At 36.2% G+C, this 27,155-nt stretch overlaps 1 protein-coding gene across 1 annotated transcript in view; it reads right to left on the bottom strand.

Moving 5' to 3' along the window:
- The window catches only part of VPS54 (VPS54 subunit of GARP complex), a 138,626-nt gene that overhangs the window by 9,611 nt on the left and 101,860 nt on the right, over positions 1-27,155 (bottom strand). Inside the window, exons 12-19 of the mRNA XM_042783368.1 lie at positions 23,948-24,077; positions 23,176-23,357; positions 22,583-22,695; positions 13,461-13,524; positions 10,952-11,057; positions 9,971-10,058; positions 9,280-9,401; positions 9,095-9,175 (exon numbers count right to left, since the gene is read on the bottom strand). Coding sequence (XP_042639302.1) covers positions 9,095-9,175; positions 9,280-9,401; positions 9,971-10,058; positions 10,952-11,057; positions 13,461-13,524; positions 22,583-22,695; positions 23,176-23,357; positions 23,948-24,077 — 886 coding nt within the window. The remainder of the gene's footprint in view (positions 1-9,094; positions 9,176-9,279; positions 9,402-9,970; positions 10,059-10,951; positions 11,058-13,460; positions 13,525-22,582; positions 22,696-23,175; positions 23,358-23,947; positions 24,078-27,155) is intronic.

The following is a 27,155-nucleotide window of genomic DNA, read 5'->3' on the forward strand; positions in this document are numbered from 1 at the left end:
CTACTTCCGTAGTGATACTGCCTCGGAAACCCAAGGAGGGGTCGCTATGAGTCAGGTCTGACTCGACGGCACATAACAACAACAACAACAACAACTGCATTTAGGGAGCTCTGGTGGCGTAGTGCCTAAGGCACTTGACTGCTAACCAGAAGGCTAGTGGTTCAAACCCACCAGCCACTCCTCGGAAGGAAGATGAGGCAATCTACTTCTGTAGGCACACAAACAACAACAACTGTATTTAAGGTGTAATTAAGGTATATTTAAGCCCTAATTCCCAGTACCTGTGAATGTGACCTTATTGGAAATAACAGTCTTTGTAGATGAAATGATTTAACATGAGGTCATACTAGAGTAGAAAACCAAACTGACTGCTGCCAAGTCGATTGTGACCCCCTCCTTGGGTTTCCAAGCTGGTATCTCTATGGAAGTAGATTGCCCAATCTGCCTTCTGAGGAGTGAATGGTGGGTTTGAACCGCCAGCCTTCTGGTTAGCAGTCAAGTGCCTTAGACACTACGCCACCAGAGCTCCTATGCTAGAGTAGGGTGGGCCCTAATCCAATGATTGATATGCTTATATAAAGAGAGCTAGAAAAACAGACAGACATAGAAGAAACTCTGTCTCCAATATGAAGAGATTAGAGTTATGATGTCATAAACCAAGGCACACCTGGGCTACGAGAAATTGGACCGGACAAGGAAAAATCTTCCTCTAGACTCTTCAGAGAGAGCATGGTCCTGGCAACACTCCAAATTCAGACTCCCAGTCTCCAGAACTGTGAAAGAATACGTTTCTGTTGTTTGAAGCTACCTAGCATGTGGTTCTTTGTTACAGCAGTCCCAGGGAATGAATGCAGCTTCAAATGTGATCTGTGCTACAGCTGCCAGTCTTGAGAATCTTTCATTAATTAGCCTAATCCACTTTGAGGAAGCCAGCCTAGCTTGGTGATTAAGAACACAGGCTGCTTCAGTTTTTAAGTCAGACTATGTGAAGATGAGCGAGTTACTTCTCTGTATCTCAATGGGCTGCTATGTGGATTAAAGAAAAGTACAAAACAGTGGCTGGCGACAAAGTAAGTACTAAATAAATGCTAGCTACTAATCTGGCTCAGTGCATAATAAGAATCATTAAAGCAGGTCTTTCAAATTAACAGAAGTTTTAAAAATAGGATCTTAAGAATGTGTCAACTTGATTATGTCAGATATCAAGCTAACTCTGTTAGAATTAAAATGTTCTTTTTCTTTTATAGGGACGCCAATGCAGTAATCATATTTATCCTTCCTAAAGTAAGACTTTTTCAATACCTTTCTATCCTAAAAATTAAACAACTCAATTCATTACTATACTTTTATGTCGAACAATATACTAGTATAATTTAGATAATTTTAGAATTCACGCAGCTTCAATTATATACCACTTATTAACAAGACAAATTTGGGTAAACAATTATATTGAAACTTACTAATTTTATATAGTTCGTTAAAATGTGCTAGGTTCCAATACAATGCTGCTTAGAAGAACTAACGTGACTGAACCAAGACTAGCAAAGTTCTCTATAAATATCCTCTCATCTTTTCTTACTTTTTAAATAAAAGCTTTGAAATACAATTGACACACCATAAAATTCACCCTTTAAAGTATATAGTTCATTGGTTTCAGTGTATTCATAGAGTTGTACAACCACTACCACTATCTAATTCCAAAATATTTTCATCATTCCCAAAAGAATTCGAGCTAAAAAAAAAGCAAACAAACAAAACTTACACACATCACTGTCAAACTGCAGAAAATCAAAAACAAAATCTTGAAGGCAGAGGAAAAGGAAACATCATAAAGTAGTATTCAGGAACAAGGAATTAAAGCAGACTTCGTGTTAGAAATTATATAAGCTAAAAGACAAGAGACAGAATTCTAAACCTACCAAAAAGATCTTCCAGAAATGATGGAGAAATAAAGACTTTTTCAGACAAAAAACAAGAAAACTGTCTGCAGACCTTCTAGTGTTAAAGGAAGTTCACCAGGCAAAATGATGATATCAGATGATCCACACAAAGTAGTGAAGAGCACCAGAATTTGTGAAAATGGGGGTAAATAAGACATTTTTTTTCTCACTTTAAAGGAGTTCTGGTGGCACAGTGACTAAATCATTTGACCGCTAACCAGAAGGCTGGCAGTTCAAACCCACCAGCCACTCCTCGGAAGGAAAACTGGGCAATCTACTTTCATAGTGATACTGCCTCAGAAACCCAAGAAGGGGTCGTTATGAGTCGGATCTGACTTGACGGCAGTGAGGTTTTGTTTTTTTTTTGGTGTTTATAGGATAATTGTCTAAAGCAAAAATATTAACAATGCATTATAATATAAGTATACAAAAGTATACTGTTTTCACACACTACATGGGAAGTTGTATAGTAGTAAGTTGTATAGTAGTATTATTTGAAGGATACACTTATGTCAATTCTGGAAACAAAATGTAATTTTAAAAATATTCAATTAATCTAATAAAAGAGAGGAAAACAGAAAACTAGAAAGTATTTTGAATGAAATAAAAATAAAAGCACAATATATCAACATCTGTGGGACACAGCTAAAGCAAAGCATAGAAGGAAACTAGTAACATTTAAATACTTATATTAAAAAACAAGAAAGTTTTTAAATCAATCATCTAAGCTTTCACTTTGCTTAAGAAACTAGAAAAAGAACAGCATATTAAATTCAAAGCAAGTTAAAGGAAAAATACAAATAGGAGTAGAAAACAAACAGAAAGAGAGAGAGAGATAGAGATTAATGAAACCAAAAGTTGGTTCACTGAGAGATCACCACAAGTGATAAACTTCTAGCCAGACTGACCAAAAGGGATAGAAAAATAACGAAGAGAGATTAAGATCAAGAGCAAGCTAGAGAGAGGAGACACAAATTATAATCCTACCAATACCATGAAAGAAACAGAAGGTCACACAACTTCTGGCAGACAGTAAAAGAATAAGGGAATGGTTATGAACAAATAATGTATATAAATTCAATAACATAATGAAGTAAATTCACTGAAGGAAAAACTTCCAATGGTAATTTAAGAAGAATTAGATTACCCACACTATGCTATATGTATTAAAAAGACTGAAATTATAGTTCAAAGCCTTTCCACAAAGCAAACACAAGGAGAAGGTGGCTACCTTGGTAAATTCTACAAAACATTAAAGGAAATATTAATAGAAATTCTATATAAATTGTTCCCCAAAATAGAAGAATACTTTCCAACTAATTTTATGAGGCCAGCATTACTTTGTTACCAAAATCATACAGACACATACATACACACACCCTCCCTACAGACCAATATGTCTCACGACTATTGCCATTGTTAGGTTGGTTGGTTCCGAATCATAGTGGTCCTGTACCATCCTCACCATTGTTGCTACACTTGACCCCTTGCTGTAACCATGTTAACACATCTAATTGAAGGTCATCCTCTTTTTTACTGACCCTCTACTTTACCAAACATGGTATCGTTCTCTAGGGACTTGTCCCTCCTGATAAAATGTCCAAAGTATGCAGACAAAGTCTCACCATTCTCCCTTCTAAGAAGTATTCTGGCTGTACTTCTTCCAAGACAGATTTGTTCATTCTTCTGGCAATTCACAGTATATTCACTATTCTTCATCAACACTGTACATAATTCAAATGCATTAATTCTTCTACTGCCTTCCTTATTCAATGTCCAACTTTTAAAAGTATATGAGGGGACTGAAAATACCACAGCTTAAGTCAGGAGGACCTTAGTCCTCAAAGTGACATCTTTGTTCTTAAACACTTTAAAGAGGTTTTTTGAAGCAAATTTGCCCAAAGCTCTACATTGTTTTCTTGACTGCTGTGTCCATGGGTACTGATTGTACATACAAGTATAATGAAATCTCTGACACCTTCTATCTTTTTTCCATTTATCATGATGGTATTTACTGTTCAGCTGTGAGGATTTTTGTTTTTCTTTATGTATAAACCATACTAAAGGCTGTAGTCTTTGATCTTCATCATTAAGTGCTTCAAGTCCTCTTCACTATCTCTCATGATACCCCATGGTGGTTAAATTTGTGTGTCAACTTGGCTGGGCCTGGTTGAGTAGCTGGGCAGCTGGATGTAGTATTCCCCATGATGAGACTGGTAATCAACTCCATGGTGGAATCTACTGTGAGCAGCTGAGTAGCAGCCTTAGGGATATGGTCTGCTTCCTGTATATAAGCAGAAGCCTTGGGGAACAGTCTCTAGCTTATGGCACGCTTGAACTCTGCATGTAGCTGTGTCATTGTTCAGCAGCCTGCCATGCTCTGCTGACCTTGGGACTTTCAATGGACCTGAATTGATGGCCAGCTGTGTGGTTTGGTAACATCAGGACTGTGCCTTTTTACTTGTCAATGTTGGGCTTGTCAGTCTCAGCAGCCAGCAGCTGTCTGAGTGGAGAAAAGCCTCTAGCTTCAGTGGGCCAGAAGCAGGAGGCAGCGCTGAAGCCCAAGGTTGAGGGGCTTTCACCCAGCCCCTAGAGCCTGGCACTTTGAACTCAGACTTAAAGCCTCCAAACTATAAGAAAATAAACTCCTGTTTGTTCAAGCCATCCCATTTTTGGTATTTTCTGTTAGAGCAGCACAGAGATAACCGATACACCCACAAAATTCCTTAACAAAATGTTAGCATATAAAAAAGGATAATACATCATGATATGGCCAAATGGGTTTATCCCAGGAATGTGAGGTTAGTTCAACTTTCAAAAGTCAATGTAATTCAGCATATCAGACCAAGAAAGACCATCTCCATAGGTGCAGACAAAAATGTTTGACAAAATTCACCATCTGTTCATGATACAAGCCTCTTAACAAACTAGAAATAGAAGGGAACTTCCCTTGGTCTAATAAAGGCAGCTATAAAAACTATAGCTAACATCATACTTAATAGATGACCACTTTCCCCCCCATATGGGAAAAAGCAAGCATGTTTGTTCTTACTACTTCTATTACACATTGTACTGAAGGTCCTAGCCAGTGCCACAAGTCAAGAAAAAGAAGTGAAAGGCAGACAGATTGAAAAAGATGTAAAAGTTCTTTATTTGCAGACCTGTTTGGGTAAGTAGATAAATTTACACAGTAGCTGCAACAATAGGATCAAACAGCAACAATTTTGAGAATGGTACAGGACTGGGCAATGTCTCATTTTGTTTTACATGGGGTCGCTTTGAGTCAGAGTAGACTCAATGACACCCAACAACAACAAATTATACCTCAATAAATCTTACTGAAATTGCTTAGCTTTCGACCGGTAGTTAAAGCTCTCTACTAGCTTTCCAGCATATTTCCCATTCCTCTTCTGTTCACCCACCCTAATACATTAGCTAAATTGAACTACTTGCTTTTGTTATTATTAATAGCAAAATCATTAGCAGTCAACATTAACTAGGACTTGCCATTGTCAAAGACAAGATAAAAGCATTCCACATATATTACCTCATTAATCTCCACTTCAATCTTATGAGGAAGGCTCTTTTTAAAGACAGAAACTGACACTTAGGAGATTAATAATTTGCCTAAGGTCGTTCAGAGGCTAGTAAGTGACAAAGCTTGGATTTGAATTTAAGTCTACCTGATTCCAAAATCCTCACACAAAATTTCTTTATTCCTTCTTATTATTCCTACCAACATGTCTGCTCATGCTGTTATCTCTGCCCAAAATATCTCTTTACTTCAACTTCAATTGCTCTACTTTTACCTATCCTTAAAAGCAAAACCAATACTCATGTCTCATCCATACAGCATTCCCAGATCTTCCTCCCTAGTTGGCAACCACCTCTCCAAAAGCATTAGAAGGAAGCTCCAGTGGCACTAAATCAACTCCTTCATTGTGACACTTTCTATCTTCTGCTATAGTTACTGACACACTTCTTCTACTAGATACTTTGCTACTTGAGGACGAGATACAAGGCTTGTTCACCTCATATCTCCCTCAGTTTCCTAACACAATACTTTGCACATAACTTACTAAATGAATGAATGATAGCTGGGACATTAGCTAGTAGTACAATTAGATCTAACACTTCATTCTACACAAGCAATGGCACCCTTATTTATTAGCTTCTTAGAATATAACTCTGTCTTTCTTTCCCAAATTTTCAGAGAGAAAATGAAAGCTAAAAACTAAGAGCCAAATCCACAGCAAATACTGTCTGTCTGCTCTCTTGATATGAATTAAAAACAGTCAAATCCTTGGGGAATGCATGAAAGCAAATGGGGCAGAAGTGGCAAGGAGAGACTTGTTAATATGCCAGGGGTAACAGAAATCATCAATGGGGAAGACAGTAAAGAAAATATCAAATTGCAAGAGTCCAGCCACATTCTTCAACAAGTCAATGGCATGAAAATGGAAAGGGTGGGGGAGGGGGTCTAGTTTATAAAACACTGGAAGACATCATAACCAAAAGTAATGTGTGGATAATGTATAGGTTTTTGTTTAAACAAATTACTGTACAAAGACTTTTTGGGACAATTCAAATAAGGATAGTTAAGTAGTAAATGATACTTAAGAATTACTGTTAATTTTGTTTGGTGTGAAAACGGTAGTGTGGTTATATTTTGTTGTTATTAAAGAAAGCGGCTTTACTTTTTAGAAATGCATACTTAAATATTTACAGATGAAATATCATAATGCCTCAACAAACTTATTTTAAAATATTTCAGCAAAAAAAAAAATTTAGTAACTATTAAATACAAGTGATGAATAAATAAGAAACTCATTAAACAATTCTCTTTATTTTTTGTTATGGGGAGAAAAAAATAAAAAGATAAAGTTTAGCCAGAGTCTCAGTTGCTGTTTAAAAACTCTGGATGACCATAATAACAGATTAAAATCACTGTTTTCTGTTTTGCTTCCCTGTATTCTATAGTCTATTACTACTTCTGTTATTTGATATTTACTTTACTGTTCTCATTCCTATCCCCTTCCAGATGGTACATTTCTTGAGGGCAGACACATATGTTTATTTTGTGTACCCAGAAGAATGTCACGTATCAAAAAAGAAAGAAGTGGAAAAGAAATGCTTTTAAATTTAGCTTGTACTTGAATTCATCTTATATTTGGTACCCATCTAGAAAATAGAACATTTCTAAACAACAATAATTTTTTTCCAACCAAAACTAAAATTTAACATGCATACCAAAGGAGAGGTATTTTTGCATATAACTATAAATTCCTAAATTTCTTCAAAGTAGAGTATAAAGTATCCATGTCGTCTATCAATTACACAAGAGGTTCTCAAAATATGGCCTGGGGAAACCTCTGGGAGTCAGCATTCCTTTCCAGGGATCTGTGAGCTAAAAACGATTTTCATAATAAGATGTTATTTATCTTTTTTTACTCTCATTCTCTCATGACTGCACAGTGGGAACTTTGAGACTATGTGTGACATCATTCTGAAGTTTAATGGAATGTGTTTGTGTATTCTTGTGTTTTAAAAATGTCTTAGTTTTCACTACTAATATGGTATTTACTGATAGATACAACTTGCATAGACAAAAATTTTTTGGGGTCCTTAAATTACTTAAGAGTGGAAAGGAGTCCCAGGACCCAGAACCTTGAGAACTGTTGAGCTACACATATGCAACTTTATTTTCCAAGCATTTCTTTATCACTGTCATCTTCAAAGGATAAGTACATGTTTATATGTGTGAATGGCACCATTTTATCCTGTGTCCTTTCATGATTTTCATGTGCCTCCTATTTAAGAATCTGAAGAATGCAAGTAGAAGAAAAAGCAAATCAAAGTGCTTTGCTTTATAAGGTTACTCTAAACATGCTCTTAAAAGTAAAAAGTATAATCTGAATAAAACTTCAAACACATATATTTGTGTTTGAAATGTCTGCTTTCTCGCTAGGATATGGATTGAAGAATTTAGGGAAAGAAAAGAATGAGAAATATAGCAAAAGCCACTGGAGGTGATCAAATGATATTTTTCTAAAGACACTCTGTCTGTAGCATGTTGAACAGTGTCCCCTGAAATTTATATTCACCCAGAACTTTAGAATATGACCTTGTTTGGAGTAGGACTCTTTGGAGATACCATTAGGTAAGGCTCTCAAGAAAAATCATCCTGGCTTTTGGGTGAGCTTAACTCCAATGACTGGTGTCCTTATAAAGAGGAAGGGACACAGACACAGTAACACAGAGAAGGTCATGTGAAGATGGAGGAAGAGATTGGAATGATGCAGCTACAAGCCAAGAACAGCAAGGATTGCCAGGAGACACCAGAAACTAAGAAGAGGCGAGAAGGATACTTTGCTAGAGCCTTTGGGGGAGCATGACTTTATTGCACCTTAATTTCAGACTTCCAGCCTCCAGACTGTGAGAAAATTAATTTCTGTTGTTTTTTAGTTACTCAGTCTATGGTAATTTGTTACAGCAGCCCTAGGAAATTAATACAATACTACCAAAGTAACTGAGAATTCATTGGGGGACATCACTTCTTTTAATGAATTAATGGGAATGAGAAACAAATGAAACAAATATTGAAATTGATTATCTACAAGGAAAATAATAAAGCACTTCAGCTTCTACATTTTTACTCTGGAAAATAAAGTGACACTTTATCTCAATTTATTTACTTTTTTCCCCTAATCTGATCTTTGTCCTTTCTATTCTATGTCTAGAGGGCTCTCAGACTGAAATCTGTTTTGAAGACAGAACTTATTCATCAATACAGCTAGTGTAAAATTACTTCTGTGTAAGCTTTCCATCATCCTTGGTTCATCCCTACACCAACCCCCTCACCTCTGCCACTAGGAAGATGAGTATCAACTGTTTGAGTAATTTAAACATTTTACTGAGGTATTATCTAAACCCTGAAGAGTTTGATTCGTTAGACAACTATCTGGTAGCCTTGATCACAGGAGATGGTCACATTTTCCTGAAAAAAATTAACAAAATTCTACCAAAAATAAATAATATTCTTCTGAAAATTTTGATTCTCTTTATTACATTTGAAGTTATTTTAAGGACCCTCTATAAAATGAAAAAATCACAATGCCTTTAAGCAAAGACTAGTAATTTTCATAGATCATTACCTTAGATAACAGCTTGTCAAATAAGCTATCCATTATCGCTACAAGCTTAGCTGATATTTCAGCTATGTGGTCATGATAATCCTGTAATGAGAAAAAACATTGTATTTTAAAATCTCTGCTCACATTTATGAAAAATTCAACAATTAAATTTATGAAATTCTGGTAGAAAATATATGAAATAATACCTTAGTGATATGATCAAAATGCCTAAGCATGCTATATTGCTTAGGCTGTAGTCGAGCTTCAAAATGTGCCCGGATCACAGGAATGTAGTGCACAATTAACTGCAAACAGCGTGAAGAAAGAGCTGAAGATCCAGGGAGTGGATATATCATGGAGTAACAAAAAAAGATATTTATTTGACGTTAATTACATATCCAACTAAATACAAAATGTCCATTTTACACAGACCTCAGTTTATGTCATAAAAGAAAAGCACAGTGGCAGAGGGCAACACATTTTATTTTGTTTAAGAAAATCATTTGATACAGAATAATACAATGAACATGATGCTTCCCCATATATTACTCCCAGGACTCAATCCATAAGCATTATTGGTATAAAAAAGCAATTGATTCTCTTCTGATATTCAGATACCTTTTTCCCCAAAGCACTTAATATTACATCTTGATATTTTCTAGAGGGTGCAACCTCCAAATAATTTATACTTTCTATTAGAATGAAAATCCCCCATAACATTTTCCCAGAGGTTAATTTTCATTCATGATAATACATTATGAAAATAAAGTAGCACTTGCCACTTTTCGAGCCTTTTTGGTTAGGCTTATTTTAAAAAAAAAGTAATAACAACAACACAATGAGTATAGCAACATCACTGAACATCTCAGAATATGAATTAAGTGTAAAAATCCATACCCAAATTTTTTGTAGTTATTGTTTTCAGTCCAACAACTTGCAATGCACCAGCTCCAAGAACTAACTGGCAACTTCTTGAATTGAAGTACTAACAAAGGAAGGAGAAAAAAAAATTTATTTATAAGTACGTCTCATATGTTGGCAATATGTTAACAGTTCCAAAAATACATTCCTCTTTCCTTTCATTCATAGACGAAAACAATTTTCTAGTAGAAGATATTACGATCTATTTATGTAAGACAAAAAAAAAAGCAGCTTTCTAAATGATGATATTTAATGTCTGGCAGGGAAAAAGGGTAAGTTATTCCAAAACCCTATTGTTCTAAAACTAATCTTTAATCTGCACTCAAAAAACTAACTCAGTTTTAGACATTTTTACTGGGAAAAACTTTTTAAAAGGGTAAAAAAAATCTTTCTGCACTAATACATGACAACTCAAAGTTCAGGACAGAATTACTTGATAGATTGGAGGTTTGACAAAAATAAAACCTTTTCTCCTTTTCTACCAAGTAAGTCTGCTATGGTTAACTTGAAGTTAAATATGAAATGGCTGAATAAGAGAATCACCACATTTTCATTTTACATCAATGGTTCGGAAAGAATTATTTAAGAAAAATCGCTAACCTTAGTGAGATGAATTTTGTAAAGTTCAGTGAATTCCTTCCATGCACATTTGAAACCAGTCCAGGTTTTTTGACCTAAGAGGCCTCAGTCATGTTCAGCACCTAACGAACAAATCATCTCCTGTCTCCAATGTCATTAACAACTCTACGGGTGTAATGAGGATTCACTAAATGCGGAGTGAGAAGGAAGCAGGCAGCTTTTTTTCCAATATGATGTGATCCAACCACAAACAAATTTCACAAAATTAACATCTTAAAGATATCTTGACCTTGAAATGTCTTAGACCTGAAAGATTAGTCACATTCTAAAGAATTACTTTTTCCAACTATTTTTCATAATGTATGAAATCATACACACCTTCAATAAATCTGACAGACGAGTAAGCATGTCAGTAGTAACAGATGGGATGTTATCTACACACTGGCAATATTCAAGGATAATTCTTATTAAGAGCAATACAGTTCTGGAAGAAAATAGAAAAAAAGATGACCCAGTGGGGTAGTCAGAACAAGAAAAATTAAACTGATTTGGCATATAAAAATCTACTTATTTAACCAGTACACTGGATCTCTGAGGATATATTGATCTTGGTAACAGTTAAAATCTGTGTTTCAATTACTATACAGCAGGGCCTGGACTAGAGTGAGGCAAGAGAAGTATCTAGGGTGCAAAATTTAAGTACGCATTCACTCCCTCTCCAGGGCACACAATTTCAGGGCCAGCTCTTACATGATCCAGAAACTGAGTACTTCCGTAAGTGTTGGGCTGTAGGTGCCTCACTCTTTTCATGTTCTTACTAAGGAAGCCCCTTCGATAAGGCAGGTTTTAGGAATATTAACAAAAAAGCCTACTCACTGTTTCTGATTGTATACTTAGTATATATAGTAGGTCCTCAATCCTAACTGTTGAATTAATGAAGAGAATCGAATCCAGATTTTCTTAGTGAGATGAAAGAGAATCTGTAATGGTTTCTAAGGAGTTAATCAGTAGATTATAAAAGTTTCTCCAAAGATGAGAAAGTTACCAGCTAATTAGCAGAGCATGTCACAAGCTGAAAAAACTCATTACAGAGAGGTTATATAAAATTGAAATTAAGGGACCATGAACCATTCTGAGGCACCTGAGTTCAACAGGATGTTCTACAATGAGAGATCCATGTAAAACTATGTTTTATAAAAGTCTGAAGGGTATCAGGAACTAGTGGTTCAAGAAAGATATTGTCTAGGTTTTTATAAGACCATAACTGTCACACCACATACTACTCTCCATGCATATCCCTAGAGTCTACTTTACTGGACATGAGTCCACTACTTCTCTATTATAATCTTCTTTTGGAAGATATAATATTCCCCCACTTAGCCAATGAATTTAATCTTTGGGAATAGTCTCTTTGCTTAAAGATCCAGAAAGCTCTTTACCTAGATATCCAGAAGGGAATAATAACCATTTCCATCAAGCACATGAAAAAGCAAGATATGGGTAAAGAGGGGAAGCATAATTAGATTGAAGGGATGAGATTATAGGGAGGTTGAAAATAAACTCTGCCTTACCAGGAACAGCAAAGGACTATAAAGAAAAAAAGAATGGAGGCTTTAACTTACAACTTGTGTACTTCAGTGTTGCCTAATATAGATTAAGAAAAAGCATCAAATTTACGCATACTTCTTGAGTACTTATTAGGTGCTGAGAAAAATAAAAATGGTACAACAAGATCCTCACGTGTGAGGAACTAGAGTCTAACCAGGGAGACGTATACATAAATAATTCTAATATACTCTGGTAAGTGCCATAATAGAGGCAACAGACTTACAAGGAGAGGATCATACATTCTTCTGGAGGGAGTGACTGTGGTTGTAAGGATCAAATGAGATCATATGTATGAAAATACTTAAACTGTAAAGTGTTGTTAAGGAATATTAAGATACTATTTTAATCACCTATTTAATAAAAGGCATCTATTATCAGGCAGAAAACACTGAAGTTTATATTTTTCTTTGTTAATGTGAATCAGAGATACAGTTACTGGTAAAAGTAAACAACCTAATGACTCAAATGATGATGATGATGATGATGATGATGATGACGATGATGAAAATAAACCACAATCATCAATTTCTTATTCAATGCTGTTATTGTTTGGTGTCATCAAGTTGACTCCAACTCATGGTGACCCCACATGACAGAAAAGAACTGCCTCATAGGGCTTTCTAGGCTGCAATCCTTAGGAGAACAGATTGACAGGTCCTTCCCCCACAAAGCCAATGGCTGTGTTCAAATCACCAACCTTTTGCTTCGCAGTTGAGCACTTAATCATTGCACCACCAAGGCTCTGTGCTAAATGCTTTATACGTATTACTTGCTTAATTTTCACAATAATTCTACAATGTACTATGCCCCACATTTTATTTTACATATGAGCAAAGTGAGACACAAAGTGAGTCACTAAGTGACTGCCCAAAGTCATAAAGAGCAGCAGAGACCCTGGGATTCAAACTTAGAACAGTCTGACTCTGCAGCCCACAATTTTAACCATCATGCTATTTACACACTAAGAAAGCTATAGGAAAAAAAAGAAACACCCTGGGATAGTAACAATATCATGGAGTCATAATCCCACCCTTACACTGTCTACCTCTAGATTTCTTGTTATATGAGAAAAATCACCCATTTCAATGAAGCCGGTGTAGTCCACCAGATATAACATAGTATATAATATATAAAACAAAAATGAACCCATACCATCTCCTTTAAATTCTTCATAGGATTTAAAATTTTTAATCCAAACTTCCCAAGTCACTTCAAAAAGAAACTATAAGACCTATGTGTAAATAACTGACTCAACTAATAAAGAAAATGTATCACTTACCCAACAACAGCATATTGTTGTCCCTCAACTATGAGAACTTCAGCTGGTTTCCTTTCTTCTGTAGCTAGATGGTAAAACAAATAAATGAGACAAGGGTAACAAAATAATCAAGAAAAAATACTGGGAAAAAGTTGAAGAATAGTTCCTAGTTAGGGCCTGGAAATAATCTCATTTCTGAAAATAAACAGCTACTTCTTGGAAAGTAATCTGGCTGGATGTATCCTGCTGGAAAAATTACTTAACCTTTTTGGGCACCAAATTTTGGTCCATTAAAAGCAGGTAACATAGTGAATCTAAGTCAACAGTGGTGAAATAATATGGGTACAGATAATGAGAATGGTGACACGGTGTGAAGAATGTAACCAGTGTTACTGACTTCTGTATGTAAGTATTGTTGAATGGGTATATGTTCTGCTATGCATATTTTCACAACAATTGAAATTAAAAAATAAAACAGGGACCTTAAAGATTGTTAATTGATCATGCTGGTATTATGGGGTGGGAAAGAGGGCCATTACACTAGTCTCCCAGCTTTGTGTAAGTTTGGGAAGTTTTATTATAATTTTTTCTTTTTTTCCTTAATTGTGATTTGGGTGAAAGTTTACAGAGCAAATTCACTTTCCATACAGCAGTTCACATACACTTTGTCTCATGACATTGACTACAATTTACCACAATGCAACAACTCCCTTCCCACTTCCTCCCAATAGTTACCTCTTCCCTGTGTCCTTCCCTCCCATGCACTCCTGCCACCCAAGCTATGTGCCTGTGCATACACAGCCCTTCTATTCTCCCATGATTGTTCTCTCCAAGGAGTGTATCTACCTAGTGTAAATGTTCACCTCATATGCCTGTCTTTTGTTTGGCTAGAAGCCAAAAATGTGGGTTCAATTCCAGACCTGAAGAGCAGTTAGGGGCTATAGTCTCAGTGGTTCCACCAGGCTCTATCAGACCAGCAAACCGGGTCCCTCTTTTTTTCCTTCAAATGATTCTGAGTTTTGTTCCACATTGTTCTCCCACTCTATCCAGAATCTCCTATGTAGATCTCCCTCTGAGTGGTTGACAGTGTAGCCGGGCACCATCTAGTTCTTTTGGTCTCATAGTTGTATAGGCTGAGGATCACATGGTATACCAGTTGCTTGGACTAAGTGTTTCTATTAATCTTTGGTTTGCTTCACTCTTCTTTGCTCTGGACACAGAGAGACCCATCGTTGCATCTAGATGGCTACTTGCAAGCTTTTAAGATCCCAGTCACTACTCGCCAAAGTAGGAGGTGGAACAATGTTTTGTATAGTATGTTATGCCAATTGAGCTTGATGTCCCCTGCGACTATGGTCCTGAGCCCACAGGATCAACTGCTTGCTTCCTCTGGGTAGCTAGCTGTGGCCAAGAAGTGACTAAAAACACTTTTTTTTTTTTTTTTTTTAACAAAAGCAGGTAACAATGGTTAATGTTAATGATAGAGATAATGATCACAAATATACTCTAGGCCTGGCACATGGTGGATGATCAATAAATAGTTAAAAGAAAAAAAAATTATATATATATATATAGAGAGAGAGAGAGAGAGAGAGAGAGACACGTATATAATGTGTATATATGTGATAATATGTGATACAGAGTCAGTCCTCTATATCAGAGGGTTCTGTACCTGTGGTTTCAACCAACTATGGATCAAAAATATTCAGGGTGGGGGTTGTTGAGCAATTAAGTGGTTAAAGGAATCCCTCAAAGGCTAAGTAAGAGGGAGTATAAAATGCTATTTATATAACATTTACACTGTATTAGGAATTATAAGTAATCTAGGAGCTCTGGTAGCATAGTGCCTAAGGCACTTGACTGCTAACCAGAAGGCTGGTGGTTCAAACCCACCAGCCCTCCTCGGAAGGAAGGTTGGGCAATCCTACTTCTGTAGTGATACTGCCTCGGAAACCCAAGGAGGGGTCGCTATGAGTCGGGTCCGACTTGACGGCACATAACAACAACAACAACAGAGATGATTTAAAGTATATGATAGGATATGTATAGGTTATATGCAAACAATATACCATTTTATACAAGGGACTTGAGCATCAGCAGATTTTGGTGTCTGGGGATGGGTGTGCCCTGGAACCAATCCCCTGTGGATACCGAAGGATGGCTTTATATATACAGTATATATAATAATATACAATATACATATTACTACTGTAAGTTTAGAAAGGCAGAACTAGCATTTCAACTGGTTGTCTTTTATTTATTCTTGGAAAATTAATTTCTAAATTCAATGGAGAGATTTTATATTTAATTCCCAATCTAGAAGTTACTTTATTTCGGTATGTTATTTTTTATGTTTTGAGACAAAACTAAGCATGTTAAAGAAAGAAGAGTGCAATGGACTATTTTCCTGGATTAGGAAAATTAAATAGATTACCATGGCCAGTCATCACACGTCCGCAAATTTCAAGTTCCTTTGAGTTCTAGGATGTGAAGCTTCTACTTCTTCTCTTTCAAACAAAGTTGAGTGTGATGTAACTTCTAATCACAATGTACTATATCTATCAGACTACAAGGAGCTATGGTGCAGTGGTTAAAGCATTTGACTGCTAATCAAAAGGTCAGCAGTTCGAATCCACCAGCTGCTCCTTGGGAGAAAGATGAGGTAATCTACTTGCATAAAGGTGTACAGCCTTGGAAATCCTATGTGGGTAGTTCTATTCTATCCTATAGAGTCTCTAGGAGTACAATCAACTTGATGGCAGTAGATTTGGTTTGGGTTTTGGTCAGACTACATTGTTTTGAACACAGGGGCTGTGTCTTAATCAATTCTCTATACTGCAGAGAGGGAATGGCCTCAAAAGTCAATCTGCTGCACTTAGGATCATGGTCACATGGGATAATTCACTCAACTGGTAAACCATAGTTCTTAAAGTTTATTTTCTATGTCCCAGTATGGTAACTAGGGTCTAGGGTCTTAAAAGCTTATGAGTAGCCATCTAAGATACAACTATTAGATTTTAAAATAAAAGAGAAAGAAGGAAACCCAAGATCAGAGAAGGAATCAGCCTACAGGAGTGTCTACATGAACCACCGCCTCTTCCACCTTGAGTCCAGAAGAAGTAGATGATGCCCAGTTACCATTACTGAATGTTCTGATAGAAATATCATAGAGAAGCCTTCATAAAAAGGGAGGAATATGTAGAACAGACCTTAAAATTCTTTTTTTTTTTTTTTAGAACTTAAAATTCTTAAGAAATCCAGACTTATTGGACCCACTGAGCCTAGAGAAGTCCCAAGACTATGGCCCTGAGTTGCTCTTCAAATCCTGAATTCAAACTATTCCCTGAAGTCATCTTTAAGCTAAGTAATAATTTAGCCCAAAGAGTAAAGGTTATCACTCTTGAACATAGGTTACTTTAAAAAAGAAAAAATACAGAGATAAAGATATACAGATATATGACCAAAGGATCAATAGCTATTTTAGTGCATAGATGAGAAGCCTAGGGGACAGGGAGAATAAATAAATAGAAGTGAAACAACTAGAACAGAAATAATGAGAATGTTGACACAATGTGAACAATTTAACCACTGTTACTGATCATCCTGTCCAGACACTGTGGTGTGGGAGTAGGTTTTTCTATGTATATTTTCATGAGAAATAAAAATTAAAAAAACATTCAATCCACAGAATTTGAATCTCAGCTCTTCTACTTCCTAGCTATGTAAACTCAGGCAAGTTGCTTAATCTCTTTGTACTTCATTTTTCAGATATTTAAAATGGGAATAGTAATAGTGTCTAGATCATTGACCTATAATGAGATAATACATGAAAAGTGTTTAGAACAGTGTATGACAATTAGTAAGCACTCAATATATATTATTTATAAATTCATATGCATTGCCTTTCATGTCCTCAATGCTTAGCTTGTTGTTGTTATTGTTATGTGCCGTTGAGTTGGATCCAACTCATAGCAACCCCTCCTTGGGTTTCTGGGCCAGTATCACTATAGAAGTAGACTGCCCAACCTTTCTTCCGAGGAGTGGCTGTTAGGTTTGAACCACCAGCCTTCCGGACAGCAGTCAAGTGCCTGAGGCACTATGCTACCAGAGCTCCCCAATGCTTAGCTAAGTAGCTAGTAATTCAATACATGTATGGTGTATAAAAGAATAAAAACAAAATATCCTTAAATTGGTTAGAATGAGTTAAATGTTAATGCACTTCTAAGAACCTTCTTCTCTTTCATAACAAAAGACTGGGGCAGAAGCAGGTTATGTGAAAGAAACCTTTATTCTTGGTATCCTCCCAAGAAGAAGAGAAAATAAATAGTTCACTTTGCAGGGGAAAAACAAAACATGGTTAATTCAATCATTCTAATTTAAAAAACTGTTGTTTGCTTAATAGTAGCACTGGAAAAACAGAAAAAGATAAAATTCTACATAACAACACCTTACACAGTGGAAGTCAATCAAATATAGCTTGAATGAATGGATGCGTAATAGTCTTACCACTTTAAACCAGTGATTTACAACAGTTCAAGTGTTTTTTATTGTTCTTTCAGCTTTTGTTTTGCTAGTATCATACAATCAGTGTAAAAAAAACAAAAAAGACACCAACCACCTAACACTGTTACTTACTAAAAACAGTCACTGTTGTTAGTTGCCATGGAGATGATTCCAACTCATGGTGACCCCATGTATGTCAGAGTAGAACTGTACTCCATTGGGTTTTCAAGGCTGTGAACTTCCAGAAGCAGACTGCCAAGCATGTCTTCCAAAGCTCCTCCTGGTGGGTTTAACCTTTCAACTAGTTGTTCAGTGCTTAACCATCTGTACACCCCAGGGACTCCTAAAATGGTCACTAAGTAATAGAATAGTTAATTCTTTTGATTCCTTTACCTACCCTATATGAACTAACCTATTTTATACCTATCCTTACATCCTCTCCTCTTGTCACAGTGGTAGAATAGGTACCTCTTCTGAATTCTGGTTCAATTCCAAACACTTGCTCCACAAATCATACTCTCATTCTTATCCCATATCAATTTTATTATTATTATTATTAAGCATAAAAATATAATTCTGTTTTTCTTATCTTAAATAAAAACTTTCAACTCTCAGTTGATTAAGGTAATAATTTTTCTCTTCTCTAAGTACCACTTTATCATTTACTTTCCTTCAGAGCCAAACTTATTGGAAAAGTGGGCTATATTTATCATCTACCTTTCTCTTCACCTTTCAGTTACTTAGCAATGAACTATAATCTGACTTCCAAACTCCACTAAATTGCTAAAATTGTGAATAATCTCCCATCTGCCAAAAAGCCATTATCTGTATTTTACTCAGTTTTATTCTTTGTGAGACTTTTTGGTTTGCAGTTACTTTTGGTACAAATGTGAACTATATAATTCAGAAATATTTTAATGTAAAAATATTAAACTTCCGTTAAGTACAGAAAATTGGAAAAAATGACAATTGCTCTTTCCTTTAAAAAAAAATCACCAATTACATAATTTTAAGCTAGTATTACAGGATGTATTATAAATCAGTTTAAATTATTATCACATGGTGACTACTCTGTAACTGGAATACAAAAGGATCTCCTAGCCATGACATCTATATCACACGAAGCCCAACTTACATCTGATAGCAATGACAATTCTCTCCCCAAAATTCTAATTTTTTTTTTTTTACTTTTATGATCTTCTGGATTTCTTCCTTCCTCTCTGGCCTCTTCTTCTCAGTCTCCTTCATAGTCCTCTTTCTCTACATTTCTCTATATTTTGGTTTTCTCTATCATATCATTATTCTATGACTTGTGATTGGTAATATATTTTTTGTTTTATTTCATTGGACTTGGCCCCTTTAAGGTAACTGTAATTTTGATCTCTTTATCAATATCTTAGAGAGTCTAGATGGTGTGTAAACAGTTAAATGTGCTAAGATGCTGAGTCTACATGGATGCTCCTTGGAAGAAAGGTCTAGTGTCTACTTCCAAAAAATTAGCCATTGACGATTCCTTCAAAAGTTGGAATTAGAAATACCATTTAACCCAGCCATTCCATTACTAGGTATATATCCTAAAGAGGTGAGAGCCATGACACATACGCACACTCATGTTCACTGCAGCACTATTTACAATAGCCAAAAGATGGAAACAATCTAGATGTCCATCAACTGAGGAATGGATAACCAAACTATGGTACATACACAAAATGGAATACTATGCAACCCTAAAGAATAGCGTAGAATCTGCAAAACACCACATAATGTGGATGAACTTGGAAGATATTATGCTGAGTGAAATAAGTCAATCACAGAAGGACAAATATTGTATTAGTCCATTATTGTAAAATTCAAGGAAAGGTTTATCTATGGAAGGAAATTTTCTTTGTTGGTTACCATGGGTGGGAGGGGAAGGAAGGGAATACTGTTAGACAGGTAGAGATAATTATTCATTTGGGTGAAGAGAAGGGCAATGTACCAAATGTAAGTGATCAACATGGTGGCACTGAGGAAGAGGAAAACATAAGGAGGTACAGACAACAAAGATGAACCCTTTTGCACATACAGTACTGCATTATCAGTGAAAGCAAGCATGGCTATACAGGTGGACAGATGGGTGGACAGGTTGAACTATTAAGTATACCTATGCAGTGGGGACCCAAGAACATGTATAGCGTTGGCAGACAATGGTTCTACAAGTCTATTTGTATATCTGTGGGAATTTCTGTGTATATAGTAGAGATGACAAGGGACAAGGTTGTAGTCACTTCTTGGCCACAGCCAGCTACCCAGAGGGAGTGAGCAGTTGAACCTGTGGGCTGGGGACCATGGTCACAGGGCACATCAAGCTCAATAGGCATAATATACTACACAAAACATTGTTCCACCTCCTACTTTGGTGAGTAGCGACTGGGATCTTAAAAGCTTGCAAGCAGCCATGTGGATGCAATGATGGGTCTCTCCTCATCCAGAGCAAAGAAGAATGAAGCAAACCAAAGATTCATGAAAACAATTAGTCCAAGTAACTGGTAGACCATGCGATCCTCAGCCTATACAACTATGAGACCAGAAGAACTAGATGGTGCCCGGCTACCACTGTCAACCCCTCAGAGGGGGAGCTATGTGGGAGATCCTGGATAGAGAGGGAGAACAATGTGGAACAAAACTCAAAATCATTTGGGGGAAAAAAAAAGGGGGACTAGGTTTGCTGGTCTGATAGAGCCTGGTGGAACCACTGAGACTATGGCCCCTAGCAGCCCGTAAGGTCTGGAATTGAACCAACACCTGTGGTTTCCAGCCAAACGAAAGACGGACATATGAGTTGAACATTTACCTGAGGTAGATACACTCCTTGGAGAGAACAATCATGGGAGAAAGAAGGGCTGTTTATGCACAGGGAGACAGCTCAGGGGCAGGAGTGCATGGAGGGATGGACACAGGGAAGAGATAACTATCAGGAGGAAGTGGGACGAGAGCTGTTGCATTGTGGTAAACTGTAGTCAATGTCATGAGACAAAATGTATGTGTGAACTGCTATATGGAAAGTAAATTTGCTCTGTAGACTTTTACCCAAATCACAATTAAAAAAAAAAGAAAGAAACCCAAGGAGGGGTCACTATGAGTCGGGGCCAACTCGAATGCACATAACAACAACAACAACAATACATATATACACACATTATGTATATAATACAGCTAACAGGGAACAAAATTATGATAACTTCTTAGCCACAACCAAATACATTGAGGGCGTGCACTGCTAGGCCTGCAGGCTTGGGACTATGGCCACAGGGGACATTAAGCTCAGTTGGTACAACATAGTAAACAAAAACATCGTTCTACATTCTACTTTGGTGAATAGCAACTGGGGTCTTACTAGCTCATGAGCGGCCATCTAAGATGCAACTACTGGTCTCTCCTTATCTGGGGCAAAGGAGAGTGAAGAAAATCAAAGACGCGTGAAAATAATCTATCCAAGGGATTAGTGGACCATGGGAACTCAGCCTACACAATTCTGAGTCCAGCAGAACTAGATGGTGCCGGAGTACCACTGCCAACCCTCACAACGGGATGAAAATTGGAGATCCTGGATGAAATGGCAGAAAAAAATGTGGAATAAAACTCAAAATCCTAAAAAAAAAACCAGGCTTACTGGGCTGACAGACACTGGTGAAACCCCTGAGACTATGGCCCCTCACCCTTCAGGTCTGGAAATTAACTCACTCTCATGGCTTAACATTCAGTCAAATAGGACTACAAAGTGAACAATTGCACCAGGGAGGTGCACTCCCTAGAACAACCGTCTATGAGAGATCAGAAGGGCAGCATTTGCCCAGGGAAAAAACTCAGAGGGCAGGAATGCATAGGAAAAAAGGGAATAAGGAAAATTTAACCACATTGCCAAGGAAGTGGCAAGAGAGCTGTGACACTGTGGAGACTACAATCAGTATCATGAAACAAAATATATATGAACAGTTGAATGGAAGTAAGTTTGTTCGGTAAACTTTCACCCAAATCACAATAAAAAGTTAAAAAAAAAAAAAAAAATCAGCCACTTGAAAACCCTACAGAGCACAGTTCTACTTTGACACACATGGGATTGCCATGAGTAGGCATCAAGTTGATGACAACTGGTTTGGTGTTTTGGTTACCAATATCTTACACAAAGTAGAAGCTTACTAGTGTTTACTGAATGAATGAATGTATGTCTCTACACTCAACAATATGATACAGTGAATTAAGAATATAGCTATGAAATCATATAAAACTGGTTTTAAATATTGACTCATTCATGACTGGACAAAATTCCTTAACCTCTTCAGGGCTCAAGTCTCCTCACTGGTTAACAAAATCATAACAGTACCTTCCTTATAGATTGTTTTGATGATAAACTAAGGTAATGCATGTAAAAAGCTCATGGGTCAGCATCTGGTACACAGTTAACATTGATTAAGTATTTGAAACCATTATTATTATAAATTACCATAACTACTTTTCCTGTCAACTATCTATTGACTAAGCTAGAAATATGAGTTCTGGGCTTTTTAAGAGTCATTACCAATTAAAGAAATATTACATAGTCATATGAAATAAACAAACATAATATAAAACTGGAAGAAAGTGTGAAAGAATACACATACCCCCTGATTTTTTTTCAGGTAAAGCAATCTTTCCATCTGATATAGAATCAACAAGATCCTGAAATTCTGCAGGAACATCAGCTTGCTTCCAGCGTTCATTGTCTAAGAGGAGGCTATTCAAAAATGTAAAGAAAAGAAGATAAACAAACTTTAACATTTCACCATCATGTTCACTGGTTGAACAGAAAAGAAAAAAGAGCTGAGTGAGTATGTAAGACTTTTAAAAGTGCTGAGATCTTAGTAAACTGAAATAATTTATAAATAGTACCAATACTTTAAGAAAATATTTTCTTATTGATATCCCTTAGCCTAATCAAGAACAGTGGTGAAACAATTTACTTCACTTTGAGTGGGAAAGAAAAAGTCAGTCTATTAAGGATCCTCCTCATAAGTATTTCAGTAGAAATAAATATTCTAACCTTACTTCTAAAAGCCAAGAAATATGATTTTAATTCTATAATGGCCTTTAATTAAAAATAGAAATTATAAGGTTTATAAAATTTGATTGGCCAATCTATTTTCTTATTTTACATTGTGCTTTGTAAAGAAAAGGGAAAAAAAAACCCTAAAGAATAGAATATATATGGTGATACCTGAGCTTGGTTTTTCTTTCTTCATGGAACCTATTAACAAATTTATTAGCTTGGCTCTGAAGTGCTCCAAGTAATGACATGCTTTTTCTTCCACAGATCTGTTCAGTGTCTAAAATGAATGTTTCCATTAATCTAGAAAGTGTTATAAATTCCGTGGAATTTAGCTTCTCAAGAAAACCATCCTAAATTTTAAAGATGACACAAAAATCATGACAGAGTCAGTATAATACCAAGCATAGATAAACTATAGAACCAATTTAACAGTTCTAAAATAGAAATTATTTTTATCATTTTTAATGAAATTTCCATACACTTCAGTGCCAGAAATTGCATATAAAACACTTTAAAAGTCTAAATTTCATCCTTTTATAGCTAATACAGTAGCTCAAATGAATTCAGGTCATATTATAAAGTTTACACAATACTAGAGTTTAATTAATTTGATTAATAAAAGTTTAGCTGTACATACCACACACACACACAAAACAGTGTATTACTGTGTTTCAAATTAATTATTAAAGTATTATGTTTAAAAATAAGTCTTTTAATTGTTTATTTTAAAGGAATGTTTTAATTCTGTTTCCTATTTATTTTATTTGGATTATTTTACATCTCCCTAACATGTCACACCAGCAATGCTATAAATGTTATTAAATATTAAAAGTATGATATGCATTATGGGGAACAAGCAAAGATATAATTCCAGATCTTCAAAACAAATTATATTATGTATAAAATATAAAATATCTGAAGTTTTATCAACGTAACTCACCTTTGCTCTTGACATGAGAAATTTGACAGCTCGATCATGGCATATATCTGAGGCACTATACAGTAACTCCTGGATACTATTTGCCAGTTTTCCTAGCTCCAAGTCAGTTAACTTCATGTCCTCATTGCCCCTGAAAATGAGATATGGTCAGGTAGTTTTGAACACATTTCTCTGTAGGTGACATATCAATAAAAAGGACAAAAAGCTATAAAAATTCACATTTAAGAAAAAAATTTAGTGATGTGTCAAATACTTCATAGCTTCTGTATTGAAGCATCACTTAAACATGCTCAGGTAATACAAATATAAATTACCCAAACTTAATAATAATAATGAAGCCAAGCAGCAGAGTAGTTAAAGTACTTGGCTACTAACTGAAGGTTGGCAGCTTGAATCCACTAGCTGCTCTCCAGAAGGTGAGGTGGTATGCTTCCATAAGGACTTACAGCCTTGGAACCCTATGGAGCAGTTCTACTCTGTCCTACAGGGTTGCTATGAGTCTAAATGGACTCAAAGGCAGTGGGTTATAGTTTAGTACAATATGGTAGGAGTGGGAGAAGAGGAGTTTTACACAGGCACCCAGGATGACACAGTGAAAGGAGGAAGAAGGAAGGAATGTTATTTCATGGCAAACAGCCCTTTTTATTTATAAATGACAGTTAATACTCAGTTCAACTCAATATTTACTGAGCCATTTAGTATGTTTAAAAGTGCTTGCCACTCAAGAGGATGTAATAGAGGTTGCTGTCCTCAAGGAACTTGCAAGCAAACAGTAGTTTTTTAAGACGTAATACCAATTTTCAAAGAGAAATGTGAGATTTTTTTTTTCTTTATACATTTTCCCCTGGGGCAATATGAAAAGCACTGATTCCATGCTAACAGGTCAGTTTAGTGTTACTGTGAGTATGGTTAAGTTTTCTAATACTATTTTTTCCAAAGATATTACAAAGTGGCTCTGATATATATTAATTTGATGTAATCCATCATTCTAACTGGGCTGAGGTATTAAAGTTATCACCTGCTATTCTTCATAATTATATCACTACTTTATTCATTAATACTTTAAGATAACAGAGGGCTTAATATTTGTAAAGTATTCTGAAAAACATCCTTTGATTTTTATTTCTCACACTTCCAGGCAAGTAGATGAGTACTTACTTTACATTTGAGAGCACTGTATCTTAAAAAGTTTATGTAATCTACCCAAGATCAAAAGGTTAAGGGAGTGAGACTAAATCCCAGAACAAGTCCAATTCTATCTCTACTGTGATCTAACGTTTTAATTCTATATATGCCATCTGGTGATGTTTCCATACCAGCTCATACAAAAATATCTGCTTAAATTTCAAACTCAAATTTACTACTGAGATAAAGTTTTATTTTTTTCAAGAAATTCTAAAATTTTTCCCTCAGGTAACAGAATGATTAAGGATTTGGAACTCTTGGCAATACTGTCCCAATTCATAAAGATATAAGCAGAAAACAAAAAGAGTTCAAGTCTTTGTATGAATAAGGAGACTTAATGCAAAAAGCTGGAGGAGTTACATTAAAAAAAAAAAAAAGAAAGAAATTTGACTCTTTTAACCAATACTTTATTTTTTAAATCTAATAATATCTCTGACTTTCACATCCAAAAAAAGCCTCCAAACTTTCTAATTTGTTCCATTATTTTCCTTCCTCATTACTGCCATAATTATAAATAATTATAGACTATTTGATTATGTGGAAAATCTACCAAGAACAAAGATAAAATGACAAGCACCACTTCTGCATGTGCTGTATCTATGACACAAAAATATACTGCAAAAACACTTGAAAAAGGAATAGCTAAAGCCCTTGTATGGAAACAACTAGTTAGGGCCTGATATATAAATATGTTCAATTAATGCACTGTCCCTTTGTTTTTTAAACTGTGATTTGGGTGAAAATTTACAGAGCAAATTCACTTTCCATACAGCAGTTCACATACATACACTTTGTCTCATAACAATGGTACTGTAATTTATCCCAATGCAACAGCTCCCTGCCCACTTTCCCCTGATAGTTACTTCCTCCCTGTGTCCATCCTTCCATGCACTCCTGCCCCCTGAACTGTCTCCCTGTGCATAAACAGCACTTCTTTCTCCCATGATTGTTCTCTCCAAGGAGTGTATCCCATATGCCTGTTTTTTGTTTTGCTGGAAGCCACAGCCGTGGGTTGAATTCCAGACCTAAAGGGCAGCTAGGGGCCACAATCTCAGTGGTTCCACCAGGCTCTATCAGATCAACAAACCTAGTCCCCCTTTTCTTCTTTTCCAAATGATTTTGAGTTTTGTTACCATTGTTCTCCCTCTCTATCCAGGATCTCCCACATAGATCCCCCTCTGAGTGGTTGACAGTGGTACCAGGGCACCATCTAGGTCTTCTGATCTCATAGTTGTACAGGATGAGGATCGCATGGTGTACCAGTCACTTGGACTAATTGTTTCCATGAATCTTTGGTTTGCTTCATTATTCTTTGCTGGACAAGGAGAGACCCATCACTGCATCTACATAGCTGCTTGCAAGCTTTTGAGATCCCAGTTGCTAATCACCAAAGTAGGAAGTGAACAATGTTTTGTGTAGTATGTTACGCCAGTTGAGCTTATTGTCCCCTGCAACCATGGTCCCGAGCCACTGGTTCAACTACTCACTCCCTCTGGGTAGCTGGCTGTGGCCAAGAAGTGACTACAAACTTGTCCCTTGTCAGCTCTGCTATATACACAGGAATTGCCACAGATTATACAAATACACTTATAGGACCACTGTCTGCCAAACCTATACATGGTCTTGGGTACACACCCTGCTGCATAGACATACCTAATAGATCAGCCTGTCCACCCATCTATCCACCCATATACCCATGTTTGCCTGCACTGACAACACAGTACTATATGTGCAAAAGGGTTCAATTCTGTTATCTGTACCTCCCATGTACCTCTCCATGTCTTCCTCTTCCTCAATGCCAACATGTTGATCACTCAATTTGGTACATTGCCCTTCTCTTCACTCAAATGAATACTTGTATCTACCTATCTAACAGTGTTCCCTCCCCTCCCCTCCCACCCATGGTAACCAACAAAGAAAACTTCCTTCCATAGATAAACCTTTCCTTGACTTTTACAATAATGGACTAATACAATATTTGTCCTTCTGTGACTGACTTATTTCACTTGGCATAATGTCCTCG

Source organism: Orycteropus afer, unplaced genomic scaffold, assembly GCF_000298275.1.
Source record: "Orycteropus afer afer isolate SDZICR_OR568_19922 unplaced genomic scaffold, OryAfe1.0 scaffold00974, whole genome shotgun sequence".
NCBI lineage: Eukaryota > Metazoa > Chordata > Mammalia > Tubulidentata > Orycteropodidae > Orycteropus > Orycteropus afer.